The sequence below is a fragment of the Amphiprion ocellaris genome, chromosome 2 (assembly GCF_022539595.1).
Source record: "Amphiprion ocellaris isolate individual 3 ecotype Okinawa chromosome 2, ASM2253959v1, whole genome shotgun sequence".
Lineage (NCBI taxonomy): Eukaryota > Metazoa > Chordata > Actinopteri > Pomacentridae > Amphiprion > Amphiprion ocellaris.
In genome coordinates, this window is record NC_072767.1 from 27,800,903 (window position 1) to 27,821,296 (window position 20,394).

A 20,394-nucleotide genomic window follows, 5' to 3' on the forward strand; every position below is an offset into this window, starting at 1 on the left:
CCAAGGCCATCCTCTGCACTGGCTTTATCAGACTCTCTGACCAAGAAGCAGGACAGTCTGATCTGCCATCTTCAACCACAGAATATGACCAACATGGCCACCTAGAGGTAGCATAATATATCACAAACATCTGGTGTCATTTTAAAGGCAACACTAACCTAAATCCTCCATCATAACAGGATCGACGTTAGATTATTGGCACAACAATCACAATTACCATAAATTATGATGGTATTATGCCGACAGACATCTAATCCACAGGGATCTGGTAACTGTCCATTAAAGCAGCGGCCTGCACTATAATCCTATCCAGATTTTTAACTGCAGTTGCTGTGTTCCCAGAAGCAGTTCTCACACTACTTTGCAGCTATGTACCAATATACATGTGTGTGGAGACCTTTCCATATGACACACAGTGTGTAAGTTCACAGTAAACACAAATGTAAAACAAACAATGAAGTAAGATGCATAGGTACAAAAAAAAAAATCAACAAAAAACAAACAAAAAAAAAACAGAGATTCCGTAAAGAAGAGGATAAAGAGACAAAGGCTGCAAATAAGTAATTTCACTGATATTTAATCTGTCAATTATTTTCTGGCTTAACTGGCTAGTTGTTTGGTCTATAAATGCCAGAAAATGTTGAAACAAGTCAATGATTGTACCAAAGCACAAAATGAAGTCCTTGATAGTCCCAAATATATTCAGTTTACCATCACAGACGAGCAAAGAAAGAAAATATTTACATTTAAGAAGGTGAAATCAGGGAATTTAGGCTTTTTGTTATTAAATACTGACTCAATCTGATTGTAAGACTTTCTTGGTCATACAGACCAGAACATTTTCACTTTAGGGGTGCACTACTGACTTGAATAATAAGCAGACTTTTACACATATTTTAATCATGTTAGATTTTACAGTTCAATTATACAGTTTAACACTTTTAATATGTAACTCCTTGTTTCCATCTCACCGTGTTGCACTTTACAGTGACACAGTGTAAAATGAACTCACATGAAATTATCATTTAGAGAAAATAAAAGTAGTCATTAGTTGCAGCCCTAGAGGCAACTTTATGATTTCTACGTGGCTAAAGCACCAACCAAGGGATCATATTACTTACCAAGCTAGCCGTTGTCATTTTATAACCATGAGGCTTTGGACAGCACAGGGGGATGGTGTAAGGGCTCAGTAGCAGAAATTTATATGCAAAGGAAATGGATCTTTTGTCCAAGACACAGGTGTATTTTTTTCTGAGTGTGGATATGTATAACCCTGGCTTCTGTTTACCATGACATCATTAGCCTGAATACATTAAAAGGTTCACACAGTCGTGGTGTGTTGATGTTAATCTCGGGGTCGGACAGGGCACCCCTCCTCACCACCCCCGTTTGTCTAGCAGAACAGAGCACCTTCATCCCTACCGATAGCACAATTTCATGCCGAGTAGCTTGGAACGTTAACTATTAACTCTGAGGCTACAATTAAAAGCATTTCATCAGATAATGCTCCTTCCACCAGATTAAGTGCAGGCATACCGCTGTTGACTGTGACAGCTGGAAATAGCTCTAAGTTGGGTGTTTATTGCACCAAATATACAGAGAACGCAGAGATGTGCTGCAGGCATGGAATGCCATCATTTGTCCAAGTACAATCATGCTACTTCAAATGTTTTAAAGATGCCTCAGTGATAATAAACAGACATGTTGCAGCTAATATTAATATACACTCATCTTTAAAGGTCACATCTTGAGCATCCACACAAAACACTTTACGTTGTAGCGGTTTTTCCTAGTTGTTACTCGATGACTGTGAAAATGCTTGACCCAACCCTGAACAATATTTATAAGGTTGTTTCGATCTTTAGGGACCATTTTTTATTATTATTTTGTATGTAATCCATTATTAGTAACCATTATCACAATTAGTGTACTTTATTTGATTATTCAACATATAAGTCCCTAATGACCAAGCACCAGAGCATGTTTTAATTCAAAAGCCTTCTTTTAGGATTGGGACTCCAACTCACAACTATTTTTATTGTCATAATATGCATTTTATTTTCCCAATAAATCAATTAGTTGTGTTTGATCTAGAAAACGACAGAAACTGGTGAAATATGCCAATTAGTGTTTCCCAAAGTCAGAGATGACCTCTCAAGGTTCTTGGTTTGTCTGCAACCTCACAATATTTAGTTTATTGTCACACAGGCGGAAAAAAAAACAAAACAAACAGAAAATATTCAAAGTTAAGAAGCTGGAATCAGGGAATTTGGACTTTTTTTCTGAAAAAAAAATAAACTCGAATAAGTGACAATTAGAATAGTTGGTGATTAATTTAATATAGGTGCCAACTAACTGCCTAATTAATATAGTTGGACTTAGCACACATTATGTCACCGTGGTCTAGATATGGTCTAAATAGACAAGAATAGTGAGCTCTGTAAGTATACGATTTAACTGCCCAGTCAAACAGCACATCTGTTCTGTGTAACATCTGTTAATGTTACACAGAACATCCAACATTTAGTTTACCCATTAATGCATGTCACAACACAGTCAGGCCATGAGTACATCATTCGGGGTACCTTCAAGGTGGCTCACATTGGTTATTATAAATTAAGAATAGCGTGTTACAATAATCTGTGGAGCTTTTGGGTCATTTTAAACTTGTACTTTCTGTGGCAGAGTACATTTCTGTTCTTCCACTTCTGATGCTTCCACATTTTCACCCCACTAAGGCAGCAGTCATGTTTGAGAACGTATAAGTATACAATAAACGCAGATTACTTTGCTTGTGTTTGCTTTGTGCTGCTCAGGTTTTTTACATCACTACTGAACAATGGGTAGACAAATACGAAATACTATATTAAATACGGACTGTGAAGTTTTGTCTCAGTCTGATGTACTTTGTCTCCCTCAAGTGGCATAAAGCAGAAGTTCTGTAGTTTATTTGTCAGCTGTTCCCTCACAATCCTGGAAGATAAAGTCCTTCATTAGTAGCACCACGTCACAATACAAATGTGTTCATTTGATTATGATCAAATAAATATAATTAACTACTGATGATATTAAGGTAAATATAGCATGTTTTTCATACAATTGAACTTTAAGTGTTTTGGACAGTTACGATATATTTGCATCCAAACAACTACTATGTGGAGTGACAGAAGTAAACTATTTGAAACTCTTGTTCTTTTCTTAGCTACTTGAATTATGTATTATGTAGCCCTTACAGTAGATATCTATTTAAACATTTAGCCATAACTTTGAACTAATCATTTATATCTGGAATTTTCAAAGTCTAAAAATTCTGGCTTTCCTCAGACAAGGTCTAGAAAAGAAAGTGGCCCTCATGTGGACTGCTATTTGATCCCATAGGCACACAATAAATGAGCCAAGACAGGCTAATATTGCTCTTTAGACTGGAGAGAATACATCAAAAAAGGATATGCTAGTTTCTAAATATGAGAAATAGGGAAAAATGGTGAAATCCACCAAATCTACTGCATCTTTGAACTAACTCTTGAACGAAAAAGCACTCAGAGAGTGCAGTACTCCGCTAAGGCTGCTCAGTCGTATCATTTCCAACAGTTGAAATCGTGAAAAAAAGTCATGGCAGAAATCACAGCACCATAGAATGCGGCCACTTAATATAGATGTACCCACAAATAAAATGACCTTATGCTGAGCACAGGCATGTATTATGCATGTGTACGGTATGTACAGACACCAAATCGCATGACCTAAATATGTAGCAGGCGGCGGGAATTGATGGGACTCGGAAACAGCCCCATAATTTAATCAATTGTTCCTTGTATCATTTCTGGCAGATAAGTCCCGATAAGTCTGCAGCGGTGGATTTGCAGTAGGATCACAATCATGTGATCAGGCAGCTGACATAGCTCACTTGTTGTCATAGTAACAGTGACTCTGTGTCACTATCTTGCAATGATATAGAAATCTTTAACAAACCCTTGGATCCAGACTATAAGCCACATCACTGCCAAAATCTAATCACTTGGCCCTTGTGTTATTTCTGACCATCCCTGAAAATTTCATTCAAATCCGTTAGAGTAATGTTGCTAACAAACAGACGAACAAACAGACAAACCAGTGCAGATCGTCACATAACTTCGCCGAGGCTAACATACTTAGGCTATTCTATGTGATGACCCTTTAATAACTAATGTAGTATTTTTCCCCTCCATTCACTGAGATGCCCCTGAAACTGTTTCAGCCAGCTATTCAAATCATTTAGCAAACAATTTAAATCTCTAAATATTTATATCTTTTCAGTCATCTCAAACATTTGACCCTTGCATCAGTTGAGTTTTTAAATTTTATCATTTGGCCCTTATTTTTAAAAAAAAAAAAAAAAAAAAAACAATCGTGCAATCCAACACAATTACATTAGTGTTTCACTGGTAATGTCTAGTTTTCAGTCATTTACCTATTTGCCTCTCAGTACTTGCTACATACTATCTTTTTAAAACAATTTGTCTGTAGCTTCTACTTGGGTATTTAAACCATTTAGTTTACCATTAGTTTTAGGTAACTGTATCACTGACTTTACTATCTTTTACTGGAATAGCTACTGTAAGCCATTGATAATGTGATAAATTGACCTGTGCATGTCTACTTTTAACAAGGTAAAACGTCTGCTGTCAAAAAGGTCGCAGCAGCCTGCAAACTACTTCATCATCATTAAAACAATCTGTATTGAACTGTTAAATGTACACTACCAGTCCAAAGTTTGAATACAACCTCTCATTTAATGGCTTTTCTTTATTTTCACGACTATTTACATTGTAGAGCCTCACTGAAGGCATCAAAACTATGAATGAACACATAGAATTACGCAGTAAACATAAACTTGTGAAATAAGTCAAAACATGCTTTATATTTTAGATTCACCCTTTGCTTTGATTACTGCTTTACACATTCTCCCCATGAGCTTCACGAGCACAACACATGGCACAACGTTTCTGCTGCGGCTATTAAAGATGTTTTACGGGACTGTTGTCACATTGCTGTGAGTTAGCTAAAGTTAGCGCTAATCCAGAGCCACCTATTAGCTACTCGAAACACGCCACCTTACCTGTTTTAGTCAGTTGTGCACATAATGGACCCCGAAGAGCTTCTAGACCGTCTGTTCAATAACGTAACCAACGTTTTGGTTTGTTCATATACACTAGCACCAAATTTCTGGATATGTGTGAGTGGAAAAAACGCTTTAGCTGCTCCTCTCTGCTGACGGTTCAACTTGTGGCAGCTGACGGCAATTACACTTTGCAGTCACGTGCCAGTCACGTGTCTCAATTTAGTTACTCCGCCAAGGAGGCCAATGTGATTATCGGAGTTGGTTTATCTGTCTGTTAGTTACCAACATTGCTCAAAAACGAACAAATAGATTTGGATGACATTTGCAGGGAAGGTCAGAAATGACACAAGGACCACCTCATTAGATATTGGCAGTGATGTAGCTTATAGTCTGGATCATAGACTATATATATATATATATATATATATATGTTCTTTATATACAGTCTATGGTTTGGATCTATGGATTTGGTGTCACTGTTACTATGACAACAAGAGAACACTATGTCAGCTGCCTGCTGACATCACATGATTGCGATCCTACTAGGATCACCTCTGCGGCCTTATTGGGACTTGTCCGCCAGAAATTATACAAGGGGCAACTGATTAAATTGTGGGGGTGTTTCAGATTCCCAACAATTCCTGCAGCCCCCTACATATCTAGGTCACACGATTTGGTATCCTGACATAACATTCACATGCATAACACAGCCTGTGGTCAGTGCAAGGTCATTGTGTTTGTGGGTACATCTATATTAAATGGCCACACTCTATAGTGATTTCAGCAGTCGGAAATGATACGACTGCAGCCTTGGCAGAGTACTGTGCTCTCTGAGTGCTTTACTTGTTTAATCATCGATTCACATAGCTTTGTTCTTTTGTGTTTTTTTCCTGTTTTTAGATTTTAATAGGCATTTACGTTTTTTTTTAAATCAATGTAAATCATTACTTTGACTAGAGAAGTCATATGCCATTGTACCAAAACTAACAATATGCAATTATTTCTTAGTAATATTTTCCAAGGGTATGCTTCATGAGGCGCGTTTGTTAAACAAGTCAGGCTTATTTGTTACTCTGACTTAACTGTAGCAACAGATGCTGGAAAACTACCCCATCATAGCTCAGGCTCATTGTAAAAATGAGCCAGATGAATCTGATGGAATAGACAAGATTTTCCTTTTATAATTATTAAATAAATGATTGATTGTGTCATTTTTACATGCGCCTCAGTCCCATTGAAAATAAGAACTGTTTTTGAGGTTTCAAGTAAAACCAGTGTCAACCCAATTCTAGTCGACTGGCACTATCCACTACAAGGCAAGATTTACTGTGGCACACTGACTGTACCAGCAAGAAAAGCTTATAAAGTTCCTGCCAAAAATGTCACATTCATATCACATGTAGCTTTTCATGGTATGGTGGTTGTATTTCTCTATCGTGGTATTTGCCTTACTGTACGACTACAACCTTGTTAGATCACACAGGGTGAACATTTTAAGAAGGGGTTGATGGGTTGTGTGTGAGAAAAACAAAAAAAAACAGAAAACAACAAGCTGTGAAAACACATTTATTATTTTCCAAAAGGAGATGGAAACCAGATGCCACCCAACTTTGTACGTATTTTTGTAAATCTGAATGGTCCCCACTACACTAAGCAATTCCAAAAATAATCAAATTCCAATCAAAAGATCAATTTGAAACAATTAGCAAGTTGCAAAAGCTGCAATTTAGGATATACATGGTTTTACAAATTGCTATCCATTTTGTGCGAATGTCATAGTTCCAATGGTACCTTAAATTATAATGTTTCATGCATATTTTCGATGTATTAGACAGTGAATACTGGCATGAAGACTGACGGTGAAAAAATTATATTTTAAATTTCAATACCTGTAGGAAAAAATGCACAATAAGATATTTTCCCCCAAATCATTAAGCTTTAGTTCTCCACTATCTGAAACTGTTATGTTATAAACATTTTAAAAACACTGTACCCTTACTGGTTTTCACAAAACAGTCCAAACCAAAGATCTGTGTCTGAGTTTAGCAGTTTAACTGGGAAAAAAAAGACACAGAAAAGGCACAGTTACAGCAGATTGGCTCAGCTACAGCAGTCCTTTTACTTCTCTGCTGTGTCTAATGTTGCAAGTCCAGAAAAATATTAACTGAAATAGACAATACTGAATGACAACAGGAATGAATAAGGGGTTTAAATTCACTGTGGGACACTGCATAAAAATAACACTTCACCTCAGTTATCTCACCCACCATGTATATTAGCGACTCAATTCAGTCAAGTTAACTTGAAAAGCTTTGTTTTCTCAAAACCCAGCACACAGCTCAAATGCTAACTGTGTTACTGAAGTTGTACTTATTTCCAGTCAATGTGCCGACCTCTCAGCTTGACCACAGAGATCAAGTCTTCACCACATCCCATTAACTCTTAGCCCAGTTTTTCAAGATGTTCCCCGCTGCCTCCAGAGTACTGTCCTGCTGTTGAGAGAAAGAGTGCGCGTTTCACAACATTAAAAAAAGTGCATCACAGCCAGCATTAACATTCTGGACCCCAAAACCTGCCAGAAATATTGAAAGACATGTCATTTTTCTAAAAAAAAAAAAAAAAAGGGCGGGGGGGCAAAATTACACCATTTATCTGCCACAAACTGTGAAAGACTCTTTGAATTTTTATTTTGCCAGTGGTTCTTAAACTACTCATCTGTGACATGCCGTTCTGCCAGAATACTTACAAATACAAAATTAAGCTTAAAATCAGGAAATTTCATTTAAATTTGCCTTATTTCACACATCTCATTTAAAAAAACGGTAAAAAAAATAAAAAGTTTGCTCTAACCACATTCTGTAAAAAACTAAAAACTCTGCACTCCTTAGCATAACAGTGACTCAGTTGCAGTCACATGGCAAAAAAGGCATGGATTTTTCGGCTGAACTGCAGGTTGTGTACAGACAGATGGAAGATTGACACAAATTTTAAAATGAGTAGTAAAACAATAACACTATGTACAGTTGTCATGTTTTTCCAGTACTGACAAATCTGTGGGCAACTGATAAGATACTGTACATGTTGATTCCAGGTTTTTTAAACTTTTTTAAAAATATATATTTTTTAAAAATCCTACTTTTGCTTTTATGATTTAGGGCAATATAACTGTCACATACTAAACAGAAGACATTTTTGAGCTCTCTCTACTTCTAGTCATTGCTGTGTTGTTTCCATAGAGGTGCAGTGAAAAATGAACGATCCCACAGTGTTATGTATGAATGTAATAGGAGCAAATAAAGGTGCGGGGGTAAAAGGCCAGAAACTGCTTGGGGTTCAGCAAGTTAAGTTTTACTGGATCAATTTGTTGATGTTGTACTCTTGGTTTGTAACAACTGGACATTTTTTCTGCTTACCTTGATGAAGCAAAAGCGGATGTATTTCTCAAACTGCTTCTTGGACTCATCTCCAACAAAAGCTGTGACTGGAATGGCTGCTAGTTTCTGTATGAAATATATTAATATTATATTTTTTAAAAATCTATAAAAATATGTGGTTTAAATGTGACTGCTAGAATTAAGAAGTGATTTTACCTTTTCTTTAATCATCCACTTGACAAACTTGTAGTCATAGGCTTCATCATCAGTTATATGTGACAGGTCCAGATCTACAATGAGGAAGGAATATTTACAAGTAGGGTTAGGAACATTCCCACTGTGATCCACATCCAGAATTTATTAAATCTGCAGTAATGTCTTTTCTGGTCACTTGGAGGCAGCAGAAACAAGCTGTGCTGCACACATTATGGCGTGTGTGTGGTTCCACAATATATTGCCGTGAGGGGGGGGGATTCTGGCTCAGATCTTAAAAGTAATAATTATATTTAAAAACCCATACACTCATTCTTCAACTCAACTTCAATTTACATGTCATGCTTGAATGCCTCACGCAACCAGCCAAGCCACAGTTTTGGCTATTTACAGATGATGCGTCTGTGCCACACGTCATATTTAAATGACATCTTAGTCGGACTCTGCTGCAGCGGTGACTGCATCTGACCAAAGACGGAAGCCACAAACAACTGATGTCATGATGCAGCAACTATGTAATGACACCGAAGGAAAACATTTGTTCAATAAATAAAAGAAAAATAAAAAAACTCATGTGGGTTGAAAATATTGTATGTTGATGCATTGTTAGCATCAAAGTCAACAATTCTGCCTAATCATGACAGGCCTATTGTGACATCCTTGACAAGTCATTTCTTAACTGTAAGTTCAAATACATAACCGGAAATCTAATAATAGTTCAGTAAATCCAGTTTAAGATTAAAAAAAATATGAGTTTAAAAGTGTATAAACTCACTGAGAGACGTGACGTCCACGAGCATGAAATAACCTCCCTCTGGGATGACAGGAGTCATACCGGCCTCCTGCAGAATGGTGGCCAGCCGGTCTCTCTTTACCTCAAGTTCCTCTGCTAGTGAGGTGAAGTAGCACTCAGGCTGACCCATTAGCTCATAGTTCAGGACTAAACCTTGTGCCACAGCCTCCTGAAGACAAACACAAAGCTGGCAGCTTCACACTGAAACTACATTCAGTTCTTTTGTGTGTTCTATGAATTCAAAGGACCCTTCCTGATAAGAAAGCTCGTCAGACTAACCTGTAAAGGTGTTGCGCAGGTGTACAGAGTGTTCTGCATGACAGTCTGAAGATGCTTTGTCAGGTGTTCAGGTCCTATAGACCAACCAAGCTTGAAGTCACAAATGTAAAATCCACAATAAAAACCAGGTGATGACGAATATCAGAAATTGCGTTCTAAATCTACATTTTCCATACCTTCCATCCAGTAACACTGAATGTTTTTCCTGCACTGCTGATTGTAATTGTTCTATCCCACATTCCAGGCAAAGTGGCTACAGAGAAACAAAACAGAATCAGAACTCAGGATATATTTTGAGAATCTTTGAAAGCCAAGAACATATCTTTCAGTTGTCAACATATGGAAACTAAATTCATGCCAAAAACAGATTCAAGAGATTTTGTACAGCTGTGCTGATGCGTGCAAAAGAAAAGCTGTAAATTCATAGTAATGCATTTTGTTGTGTTGCTAGACACTAAATCAAGTGCTACTGTCAGCCCTCCATCCCATCTCAGTCTTTGTGTGGTAAAAAAAAAAATGCTGAAATTTCTAAATAGGAGATAAATGACAGCAACTGGCTCTTATTTACTGTTTCTGTCAAACAAGCATGTTAAACTGAACATGTACCAATTTTGATATGCTGATGTCCCTTGTAGACGAGCCATTCATAAACCTCATCACTGAAGCACAGAGTGTCGTGTTTAATACAGAGGTCTGCGATCATCTGCAGCTCATCTCTGGTGAAAATCTGCAGGAGGATCAGAACAAATGAAAGCACTCAACTTCTCAACAAGCTTCTCAAACACACACCAGTATTTCTTTCACATATGCTTCTTAACAACTTCCTTGTCTCCTCAACATACATTTAACTCTCTGAATGTCAAGAGAGAGAGAATTTAAAAATTGCTTCTATGCAGTACGACAGTTATAATGCCATGAATCATAAATAGGAACAAACATAAGCTTAATTTCTTTATTACAAAAATGTAAAAAAAAATAAAGTCAATATGTAAAACATTTTCCCAACAGATGCTAATACCCCAAAAATGGTGGCTCCACATATTATCAATATTTTACTATTACTATTGTATTTTCTCTCTATACTTGTGTCTTTTCAGCTCCGTGCAAACACAGCCTGCAGTTCAGTTCAGTTCAGTTCAATTCAATTCAATTCAATTCAATCAAAAATTTCCCGAATTTTTGCCACATAACTGTCAGTCAAACCTGCGTCAGTAACAGTCTTACAGCTGTGCCAGCTGCCACTGTTGTTTATTTTTGGCAAATTCTTGAATTAAAAATATAGAACAAAATAATTTTCAATAAATATAATAATCTTGAACTAAAGATTTTCTCTCGGAACAGCATTTCACAGATGATCAGTTCAAGGCCCATCAAAAAGTTAAAAATCCTGTGATTTCTCTTGTTTTTACAGTTTCGGGCTAATGAATAGTGTCATTTTGGTGATTTTTTTAAAACACAAAATGTCTTTCGGTTTAGAGAGTCAAAGGACTGGAAGATGGGTCTGGGTCATAGGAGGAGAGGAGACATAAGGAAGCATATATTAGCATAATGAAAAGCACCTCATGAGTGACGACTGTGGTCTATACTCACCTTCCCAATTGGATTATTCGGAGTGTTAATGATGATGGCCTTTGTCTTTGAGTTAAATTTACTGGAAAGCTCATCTGGGTCAAGAAACCAGTCAGCACTCGTGATTGTCTTCTTTCCAGGCTTCTAAAATTTTGCAAAACACATTTTCTGGTATGGCTCCTCACATCTTCTATGATCCTCAAACCACAGAAGTGCGCGGTAAATACTATATGTATCAGGGAATCTGCACATCTTTTAAAATCTTTTTAAAATTCTAAAAAGCTGTGAATTCAGTTGCCTCAAAAGAGACTTCATGCAGTACAACAAAGCCTGAAATGGAAATGTAGTTACAAATGTTTCTTCTTACTTATGAATGTATGCTGTCAGGAGATGCTCTACACTATTAGACACTGAGTGAAAGAAATTTAAGGGCTTTCTTCATATTTTGGAATATTACACTATGAATGTTTGTTTTATGAGATTAGTCTGTATAATTGTGACTTAATTTATATGATGTTGATCACAAAATTCCATGATTTCTCACAATTTTAAAAAGAAATTTCATAAAGTCTAAAGGAAATCATCAGAATCTTACATTGGTTTGTCAATCAGGCTTCACAGTGTGTTCCGCGTGATTTTAAATAGTCTTAAATTGAATTTGGTGAACACTGCAGAAACCCTGATGTGAAGAGCAAGTCAAACTCACAAGGCGTAACGGTATGAACACAGGCTTGGCCCCTGCCATTCGCACCATCGGTACATAGCAATCAAAGAAGGGTTCAATGATGATGACCTGGAAGAGACAACATTACACAAGAAATGTGCTGTTAACACTGGGAGCATGTCTTCCAAATTTATATGCGAATGTGTATGAAATCAGGGAGAGAACCGTCTTCACCTCATCTCCTTCTTCTACCAGTGCTTGCATGGTGCTGAATAAGGAACCGTAGCCACCGACTGTGACCAGAATTTCTTTGAAGGGATCGATCTGGCGTCCATAGACCTTCCCATAAACCTGGGAAAGGGCCTTCACCAAAGATGGATGACCCTATTGAACCAACAGAAGACACAAGTTTAAACAAATGACAGTAGCCGCTGTAAACGGGAAACATCTGGCTTCAGCAAATATTTCAGTGAAAACCATATCAAAGTATACATTTGATTTTATATGGTAGCTCTTATCTCTGTACCTCTGGCCTGTTAATCAACTAGATGTGGAATTTTAGCAGGTAATCGTACTAATCTCTCTGTGAACAGAGATGCTGCCTATTTACTTCTTCATCAGAGTGGCTGAGAAAATCCTCTTTGTTGAAGAATCTGTTCAGATGTTTGAGAACCTCGACTGTGCACTGACTGATAAAACATACTCACACATTCACTGACAACTACACTTGTCACAGCAGTAATGCTAATTGCTACAACTGCAGCTGATATGTAGCACACCTTAGCAGGGACTTCCTATTTTTGCCATCTGAAACGTATCTATCAGCAGCATTCAGAACTGTTTCAACTTAATCATCAGCTAAACCAGGTCTGCTTCAGTTTTAGCTTCTTTAGCAGCCTGCCATGAGCCAGGGCTATGACAGCTAATGAGACTTACAAAACCTCTGGTGTACTGGTTCATCCTGTCCTCTGATGCAGCTTTTGCTAGTCCCTCCTTAATATAAGAAGGTGGAGGGATATCTGGAAAGCCTTGGCCCAGGTTAACGACGGAAGGATCGGCTGCTAGTGAAGTAAACGCCACCCTGAGGTGACAAAGATAAAAAGCATTACTGGAGAGAACAGAGCTCAAAAAATGTTTCCGACAAAAGGGAAAAGCTTCAGCGACAAAATATGAAGGCAATTTGTAAAGCACAATTTACAAACTCACAATAGAGTTTGGTAGAAAAGCTTAATTTGGATCCTTCTGAACTTTAAGTTGCCAGAAATTGCAGAGCCACTTAGTAGTCAGTAAATAGTAATGTAACGTTATATTTTCAACTGTCCGACAGACCTTAAACTACTCATCTGCGAGGTGTGTAGTCAAAAAAACTAATTAAAGCTCAAAATTGCTAGGTTTTATTCAAATTCGCTTCATCCTACATATTTGATTTAGCAATTCATCAAAAAAGTTTCAACTAAACAGATTCTGTAAAAAAAAACAAATAAATAAATAAATAAATAAAAAGTCTGTGCTCCTAAGCACAACAGGGAAGCTATGACTGATTCACGTGAAAAAAACTGAGGAACATCTTAACTGAACTGGGCTGAACTGCAGGCTGTGTTTACACAAAGCAGATGGGAGACAAGTGTGGAAAGATTGAAGATTAAAAATGGAAGTGGCCAAATATTTATAGTCATAGCATAGAGTTGCTATTTTTTCCAGTATTGGTAGCAACTGTGGGCACTTGGAAAACTGTTGTACATGTTGATTTCGTGTCAAGTCCATTTTTGTAAAATAATCAATCAAATCAATCAAAGAACTGTAATGTTTTTATCTTTTATTGTTTAGAACATTATAACTTGTACAATAAGTTTAACTGCATATTCAACATTTCTGAGTCCTCTCTACTTTTAGCAATGACTGTGCTTCCAGGACATTGTATTGTAGTGAAAAATGAGCCCACGATAAAGATTTTGGAAAAAACATCCAGAAACTGCTTGGGATTCCAAGGAATAAACACTTAAATGTAATGAGCAGGTACTTAAAAACTTGAGCAACAAACGCTTTCCCCATTTGTTATAATTAATACCAAAAATTGTACAGACCTTTCTTGGGGCGATATGTGTAATGTACGGCTAAACACAAGCTTATTTTTTGGGAAATTATGAGAAAGATTTGCTGCACACTAGCTGCGAAATACATGCTAAAACAAATCATTACTACAATTTTGGATATCAGCAGTGACTCATCATCACTTCATTATATGTGTGCTCTCTTTGCTTGCTGTTAATGATGGTGAGACATCGTTTTGTCTCAGTCCCTAAGCAGCATCCAGCATCATGAACTACTGCACTGTAAACCCTACTTGCCTGCTGGTCTGCCTGGCTTTAATGTAATACCACTGCAATATAAAATGGAACCTGATCCGCAGTCTGTTAACAGAACCTCGTTCCGCTGTCTCACGCAAACAGATGAATGTTCCAATCACTGCTCACTTACCAGACGTTCTGGTCCAGGCCCTCAATTCTTTTGGTGTGTGTATGCCGCGACATCATCATATGCTGCAACACAAAACCAAAATACATGCAAAGGAGCCTAACACAAGGGAACACAGGGAGCACCAATGCAGCAAGCAGTGTGAGTGTGGTGGAGAAAAAGCAATCATCAACCACTTGAGACATGTCAATTACATAATTCCAGGACTCTACTCTGCGCTTTTGTGGTTTTATGACAGTTAAATTTTAATGCGTTATCTACAGGTTCTCCAACAATACTAACACAGCAGTTTAAATCAAAATCATTTCACCTTCAGTATTTACACAATAGATAGATAGATAGATAGATAGATAGATAGATAATTATGCAAGGTAAATTCAAAGCTTTAGGAAGTGGACTTACCTGTGAAGTACAAAACCTCCTTCTGCTGTTTATGGGAACTGAACGACATGCAAACCTGGAGCAGGTGAGGATCTGTCGTGCAATGCTCATGCTGCACGAAAAGAGAGGGAAAACAAACAGTGAAATTTAGTTTTTCCTTCTCTCACTCTACTGGTTTAACTGGTTGCTTTTTGTCACAATGACTGTTTGATTAGTTAGATGTTGCTGCCGATTGCAGTAACGTTATCAGCTGTATGCCTGCTTCAAAACTTTACCATTATTACTTCTATTTTGAAGTCTTTGTGTGTTTAAAGCCAATTACCTATTACTGTGTGTGCTGACTTACCCAAGAATTACCTTAATACTGAAGAAGTTTTTAAACTAAAGATTCTCAAGCATCAGCCGTGTAGTGTAAAGTACTTGTAATTATTGTAACTAGTTAAAAGGTCTTCACTTTTGTTCCTGTGAATGCGATGTTCCTCTGGGGAATGTCAGTGTGGCAATAAAATCACGAGGGTGTATCTTTGACTAGAGGCTCTGTCAATGAGCTACTGAAAATATGTAACAAAACAACTTCTCAGTTACTGATTAAACAATTGAGTCATTTATGAAGACAAAAGGCAAACACTTGCTAATTCCAACGTCTCAAACTTTGCTATGTTTCTGAAACTTCTAAATTTTCTATCTTTTGTATTGGGTTTCCAATTCACACACTTTCTGTTTTTATTTTAATCTTGTACTGTTTCATACGGTATGATACAGCTGGGACATAGTTCCTCATCATAGTAATGTGCCTTATACTTGGACTGTAGCAGTCTGTAAAACAAAATGAGCTGTCATGTGTCTGTGCTCTCTTGCCAGCTCAAGCTTGTTCATACTCGTGCCAAACACCATGACGTACGTATGTGACTGCGCACGGGATTGTGGGTCAGAATGGACAGAAAAATATGCTGGCCTGTATACTGCGATATTATGAAACAAGAGTATGACAACCAGCTATTTTTGGCATGCTGCATTTGCCATACTGTGTATTGGGACATAGTAAATCGTTCTCTGGCAAATTATATAGTATGGTAGTATGAATATTAGAATACAACACGTTTCTGCAGTAGAGACTGCAGATGACCACATTTTAAGAACCCCTTGGATGATCACTAAAAGGCACAACTTATAGTTTTTTGTGGTTGTAAATGTTTATTCTACACAAATATTTCTTGTTTGCTCAGCTTCACGTTGGGTAGTTTGTGTAATTTGCCTTATTAGGTCATTGGCAAACTATCATTGGAATCATATGCTATGGTCTTTTTTATAAAAGTCATTTCATTTCATTATCTAAATACTGGGGCTTGGTGCTTTCTTTGGATTCCACATGTGCACAGGAAGTAAAAAGGGAGAAAGACTAAACAGGAAGATTTGCTTGCAAAAACAAACTTATGTAAGAATGATGTTGACCAAAAACAGTTACTCTCATGTCACCTTGCACTCGCCCAGATGTCTGTACTGACTTATTAAAATGCAACAGTAGGTGGCGCCGCGGTGCTTCTTCTAACAGCTACAATTAATTGGCATTTGGTGTTTAGAATGATATGACAACTTTACACCGGCTAATTTTTCTCCCTTAGCAGGTCTTTGGTACTCTGCCGGCTCATATTAAACATGTAGGTTGTCAGTAACATGTGCTATCGTTAGCTACAGCTGAACACAGCCAATCCGGTAGACTGCATGCCAATGCTAGCTAGCTAGCTAGCCTTAGCTAACGGTAGCTGTTTAACAGACCGGCCGTCAGCTCTCTCTGGTAGTGAACGCGGTGAAGACAGCCGCTCTGTAGGAAACACGTACCATGAAATGATAGAAGTTAAGCCACCAGGTCAGCAACCACAACTTACTTGCTGTGACACTGAACCGCCCGGACAGACCTGCTGAGAGGTAGCGGTCAGGAGGAGGAGACGTGCTACACGCCACGCAGAGCTGCTGCCGCTGCGTTCACGGCCGTCGGAAAGTGGCATGTCGGCGACTATCTGATGCCCTTTTCAGATATGAGACACGGAGCATTGGCGGGTGTTGGGCCAAAACAGTGATCCTAAGCCAAAAACTGATTCCCACCCGGTTTCTATACATCTAAAGTTGCTTTTGTCCGGATCAAACTGTCTTACGCATCCAGCTCTGGGACCAGGGACACTCAGAGAAAGGACACAGGGGGGACACAAAGTGAATGCAATGCAATAACGGTATATATAGTAATTACAGAAGGGCTCAGTGCATCCAGAGAGGTCCCGCCACAGCCTAGGCCCACAGCAGCATAACTAGGGGTATAACTAAGGGACGTTGAAGAAAAAGTCAGTTGTGCCCCGTACATGTGGAGCTGAGACAGAGCAGTGGATGATGGGAAAAGTCCTATTTACTGATGAATCCCAGTTAGAGATTAGGGACAGCACTGCAAGTTGCCTGCACTGAGTAAAGGCTTGTCCAAACTATTTGCAAGTTTCTTCCTTGTTGAAAGGAGCAACAATTGCTCAGCAAACAATGGTATAGGGTTTCAATTATGCAACATAAGGAAAATAGATACCCTCATCATATTTAAATGGGACAAAATATTCAAAACACCTCTCAGTACAATGCAAGACAATGAAACAGCACCATAAACTAAAGATCCAACAAGACCATTAGATTAAGTCACCACAGTGATCATTACATTGGAGTAATCTAGCAAAACCTATACTAACAATAAATTGATATACTATATGTGTATAATTTATGTGTCACCGGTGTGTGTGTTGGTTTAGAAGCTCTGTGTCTTTTACTAAGTGATCAGATTGTTCTAAACAAGAGGATCTGGACTGTATCAGCCAGCTTCTGGTCTGCCAATTCTCCTCCACTTAAAGCAGTGTTTCCATGAAATTGTGGAGACTGAAACTAAGATACAATCATAGTTACAATACAAGCATCTTAGATGACTAACACAATACACTGAATCTGCACTGTCATCCTGTGCAGCAGCAAGTGGAGGGAATCCTGAAATGCCCAATAGTCTCCAACAGCTGTGAAAGCTAACAGTATTCAAAACAAGCCTCCTGCAGAGAGAACAAGTGGAGTGTGGAGAGTTGGTAATTCCCAAAGTTTAATATGATAGTGGAAGAAAGATAATTCTGAGATATTTGTACTTGAGTATTTCAGTTTTCACCTACTTTATATACTTCATTGCATTTCAGTGGCAACAATGTGCTTTTTACTATGCTGCCTTTAATTGAGAGGCTTTACAGTTGTGGCATAACTGTTCAGATTTTACCATAACATCCCATGTAGACTTATATTATAAAATGCAATACCAAATGTTAAAACAGTGGCTCCAAACCATCTTTACCTTTGTTGTTTTTTGACCATTGTTGCTGCTTTATACTACAAGAGATCCAGCTATGCTGTGATGTGACTGAGACTCCCCATTTGATCATTCACACTGGCCCTAAACTCAAAACAATAAGTACAATTACACAATAAAGGAGGAGGACACAAAGAGAAGAGTATAAATTGTGAATTTGAATTTACAGAACATTGTTTCCATGTGTAGTTATGGAGCTCACACTGAACCAGAGCATCCTGAGCTACCAGTGCAGTGAAGAATTGGTGCAACACACCCTACACATGCTAAAGGTGTAAAATTTAAACTCAATCGCTTCAATAAACATCTGTGTTAAAAGAAAAACGGACAATATGGACTGACAATAGCTTGCTAAAAATAGGTTGTTAAGCAGTTTGGTATGACTAGTCACCTGCTTTATGATATACATGAAGTTTAACCAATAGTTTGTGAGTGATTTATATATTTAGATGAAAGATGAGGGGTTTTTTTTAGTTCCACATGTATAACACAGGAGGAGGAGGAGGTAAGGTTTTAGGTAGAGAGGGTTTTTAGATTATTGTTGACACTACCTGAGCCAGCTTCACTATTAAGTTAAGGGTCCTCTTTGGGATAGGTTGAGGCAAACTTCTTACGCTTGTAGTCTCCCAAATAGTCTTGAAATGAAGAGAGCTGAGTAAAATGTGTGTGAAAACAATTGACAGCAGATTTAAGTTGTTGCAAAATTTGTGCAATTAGAAAAAACAAAGGCTTGGAGCTGCCTTATGAAACCATGAAGGACTCTTTTTGAAAAAACTGCAAGCTGTGTTGGTGCAGAGCAGACAGGACACAAATAGTGAAACAAATAAAAAATGGCACAAATAAAATATCTGTTATATGTAGAGACACTTTTTTTTTTTTTTTTTTTTTAAGTTTTGGTAAACACCCGTGGGCACTTTATATGTCAACTTCATTACATTTCAGAAGCAAAAGTTTACTTTTTACAACGTTGCATTTACCTGAGTGGCTACACAGTGGTCACATTACTGTTCAGACTTAACATCATGTGTATTCTAATATTATAAAACACATTGCCAAAGGTTAAACCAACATCTCTGTACTCCTTGTTTTTGAATCATTTTTGCTGCTTTACTCTGTTAAAAGATCCATCTGTGTTGTGATGTGGCCGACATCCCCCATTTGATCATTCAGGCTGGATTTGGACTCAGATATTAATTATTATTCCAATAATATTAGTAGAGAGGTAATATCATTCAGTAAGTTGAAAATAATAACAGCAACAATAACTACGATGATGATAACAATCGTAATATGTATATGTATACAGTGCTTAACAAATTTATTAGACCACCACCCAGCATAAGGTGTTTGCCACCGCTGGCCTAAATTAACAGCATTGCTGATTATCAAATATTTTTGTATGTTTCTGTAATGGTTAATCCACCAGTATGTTCAAGCTCTTTCATCAAAATGAAATGCTGAAATATAATTATTGCTGTTCTTCATGAATTTTCAAATTCACTGTTACAAAAAAGCAGAAAAAATTGTAAAGCACATTATTATTTTTGATTGAGATGCCAATTTGGTTATTTGCTTGCGTTCCTGAACAGAAAAAAAATATTTTCAGGGTTGTATGTTTTTCCTGATTAATTTTTGACTTCTCAGTGAATTCCAGAGTGCTGGCTCAAATTTGGGTATAAAAATGTAAATTCAGTTTGAAATTCCTCACTGTTCAGAATGGTGAAGACAAAGACTGAGTCTGAATTAAAGCTATTAAAGCTAATTATTAAATGATATATTTTAAATTAGAAAAAAGCACCACTTGGCAATATATGAAATAATTTAGAAACCTGCATAAAATCAGGAACAAAAGAAATTAGTGATGATAGATAGATAGATTACTGGCAGCACTGATTACCGGTTTGGGAGGTTTATGTATTGTGGCTGCTTTAGTGAAGTTGTTCAGTGCAGAGTGATGGATACCAACGACACCGTGGCTATCAAGATCTTCAAGAAGAAGACCAGAGACTCCCAGCAGCCTAACAGAGAGGTAGATCCTTAGTCTTAGTCTCACACATTTCATCACACTGTTAACATGATCTGTCTAATGTCTTCTGTTTTCTCTCAAGCTTGACATTCTGAAGAAGATCCGAGGTCTTGATCACATTCACATTGTTCGGTTCTTCGAGA

At 37.6% G+C, this 20,394-nt stretch overlaps 2 protein-coding genes across 7 annotated transcripts in view; both read right to left on the reverse strand.

Annotated features, from left to right (window-relative positions):
- The window catches only part of LOC111575093 (uncharacterized), a 156,506-nt gene extending 151,259 nt beyond the window's left edge, over positions 1–5,247 (reverse strand). The window contains exon 1 of the mRNA XM_055014891.1: positions 5,099–5,247. The gene's annotated coding sequence lies outside the window, so the exon portion shown is untranslated. The remainder of the gene's footprint in view (positions 1–5,098) is intronic.
- Positions 5,248–6,651: 1,404 nt separating this feature from the next.
- Positions 6,652–16,883, reverse strand: LOC111575097 (kynurenine--oxoglutarate transaminase 3). 6 transcript variants are annotated; one of them, XM_023280016.3, is made up of 14 exons: positions 16,736–16,883; positions 14,871–14,961; positions 14,472–14,533; positions 12,930–13,074; positions 12,228–12,377; positions 12,036–12,122; positions 11,351–11,473; positions 10,367–10,487; positions 9,937–10,013; positions 9,761–9,850; positions 9,464–9,650; positions 8,692–8,765; positions 8,515–8,601; positions 6,652–7,593 (listed from the first exon to the last, which is right to left on the reverse strand). In XM_023280016.3, the coding sequence occupies exons 2-14, from the start codon at positions 14,958–14,960 to the stop codon at positions 7,537–7,539; spliced, it is 1,350 nt and encodes a 449-aa protein (XP_023135784.2). In that variant the 5' UTR covers position 14,961; positions 16,736–16,883; the 3' UTR covers positions 6,652–7,536. The 6 variants fall into 6 exon arrangements, with proteins under 6 accessions (XP_023135784.2, XP_035808589.2, XP_023135785.2 ...); XM_035952696.2 differs by having other exon boundaries at positions 6,652–7,590; positions 16,689–16,845; XM_023280017.3 differs by having other exon boundaries at positions 16,689–16,845.
- Between the last annotated feature and the right edge of the window lie 3,511 nt (positions 16,884–20,394).

What these genes read in the sequence shown, in the direction of transcription:
- LOC111575097 (XM_023280016.3), bottom strand. Translation starts at nt 14,960, where the DNA reads ATGAGCATTGCACGACAGATCCTCACCTGCTCCAGGTTTGCATGTCGT. An exon ending in CGTGGACGTCACGTCTCTCA is followed by an intron (nt 8,766 to 9,463) that starts GTGAGTTTATAC and finishes TCCTCATTGTAG; the next exon opens with ATCTGGACCTGTCACATATA. An exon ending in TCCGCTTTTGCTTCATCAAG is followed by an intron (nt 7,594 to 8,514) that starts GTAAGCAGAAAA and finishes TTCTCTCAACAG; the next exon opens with CAGGACAGTACTCTGGAGGC.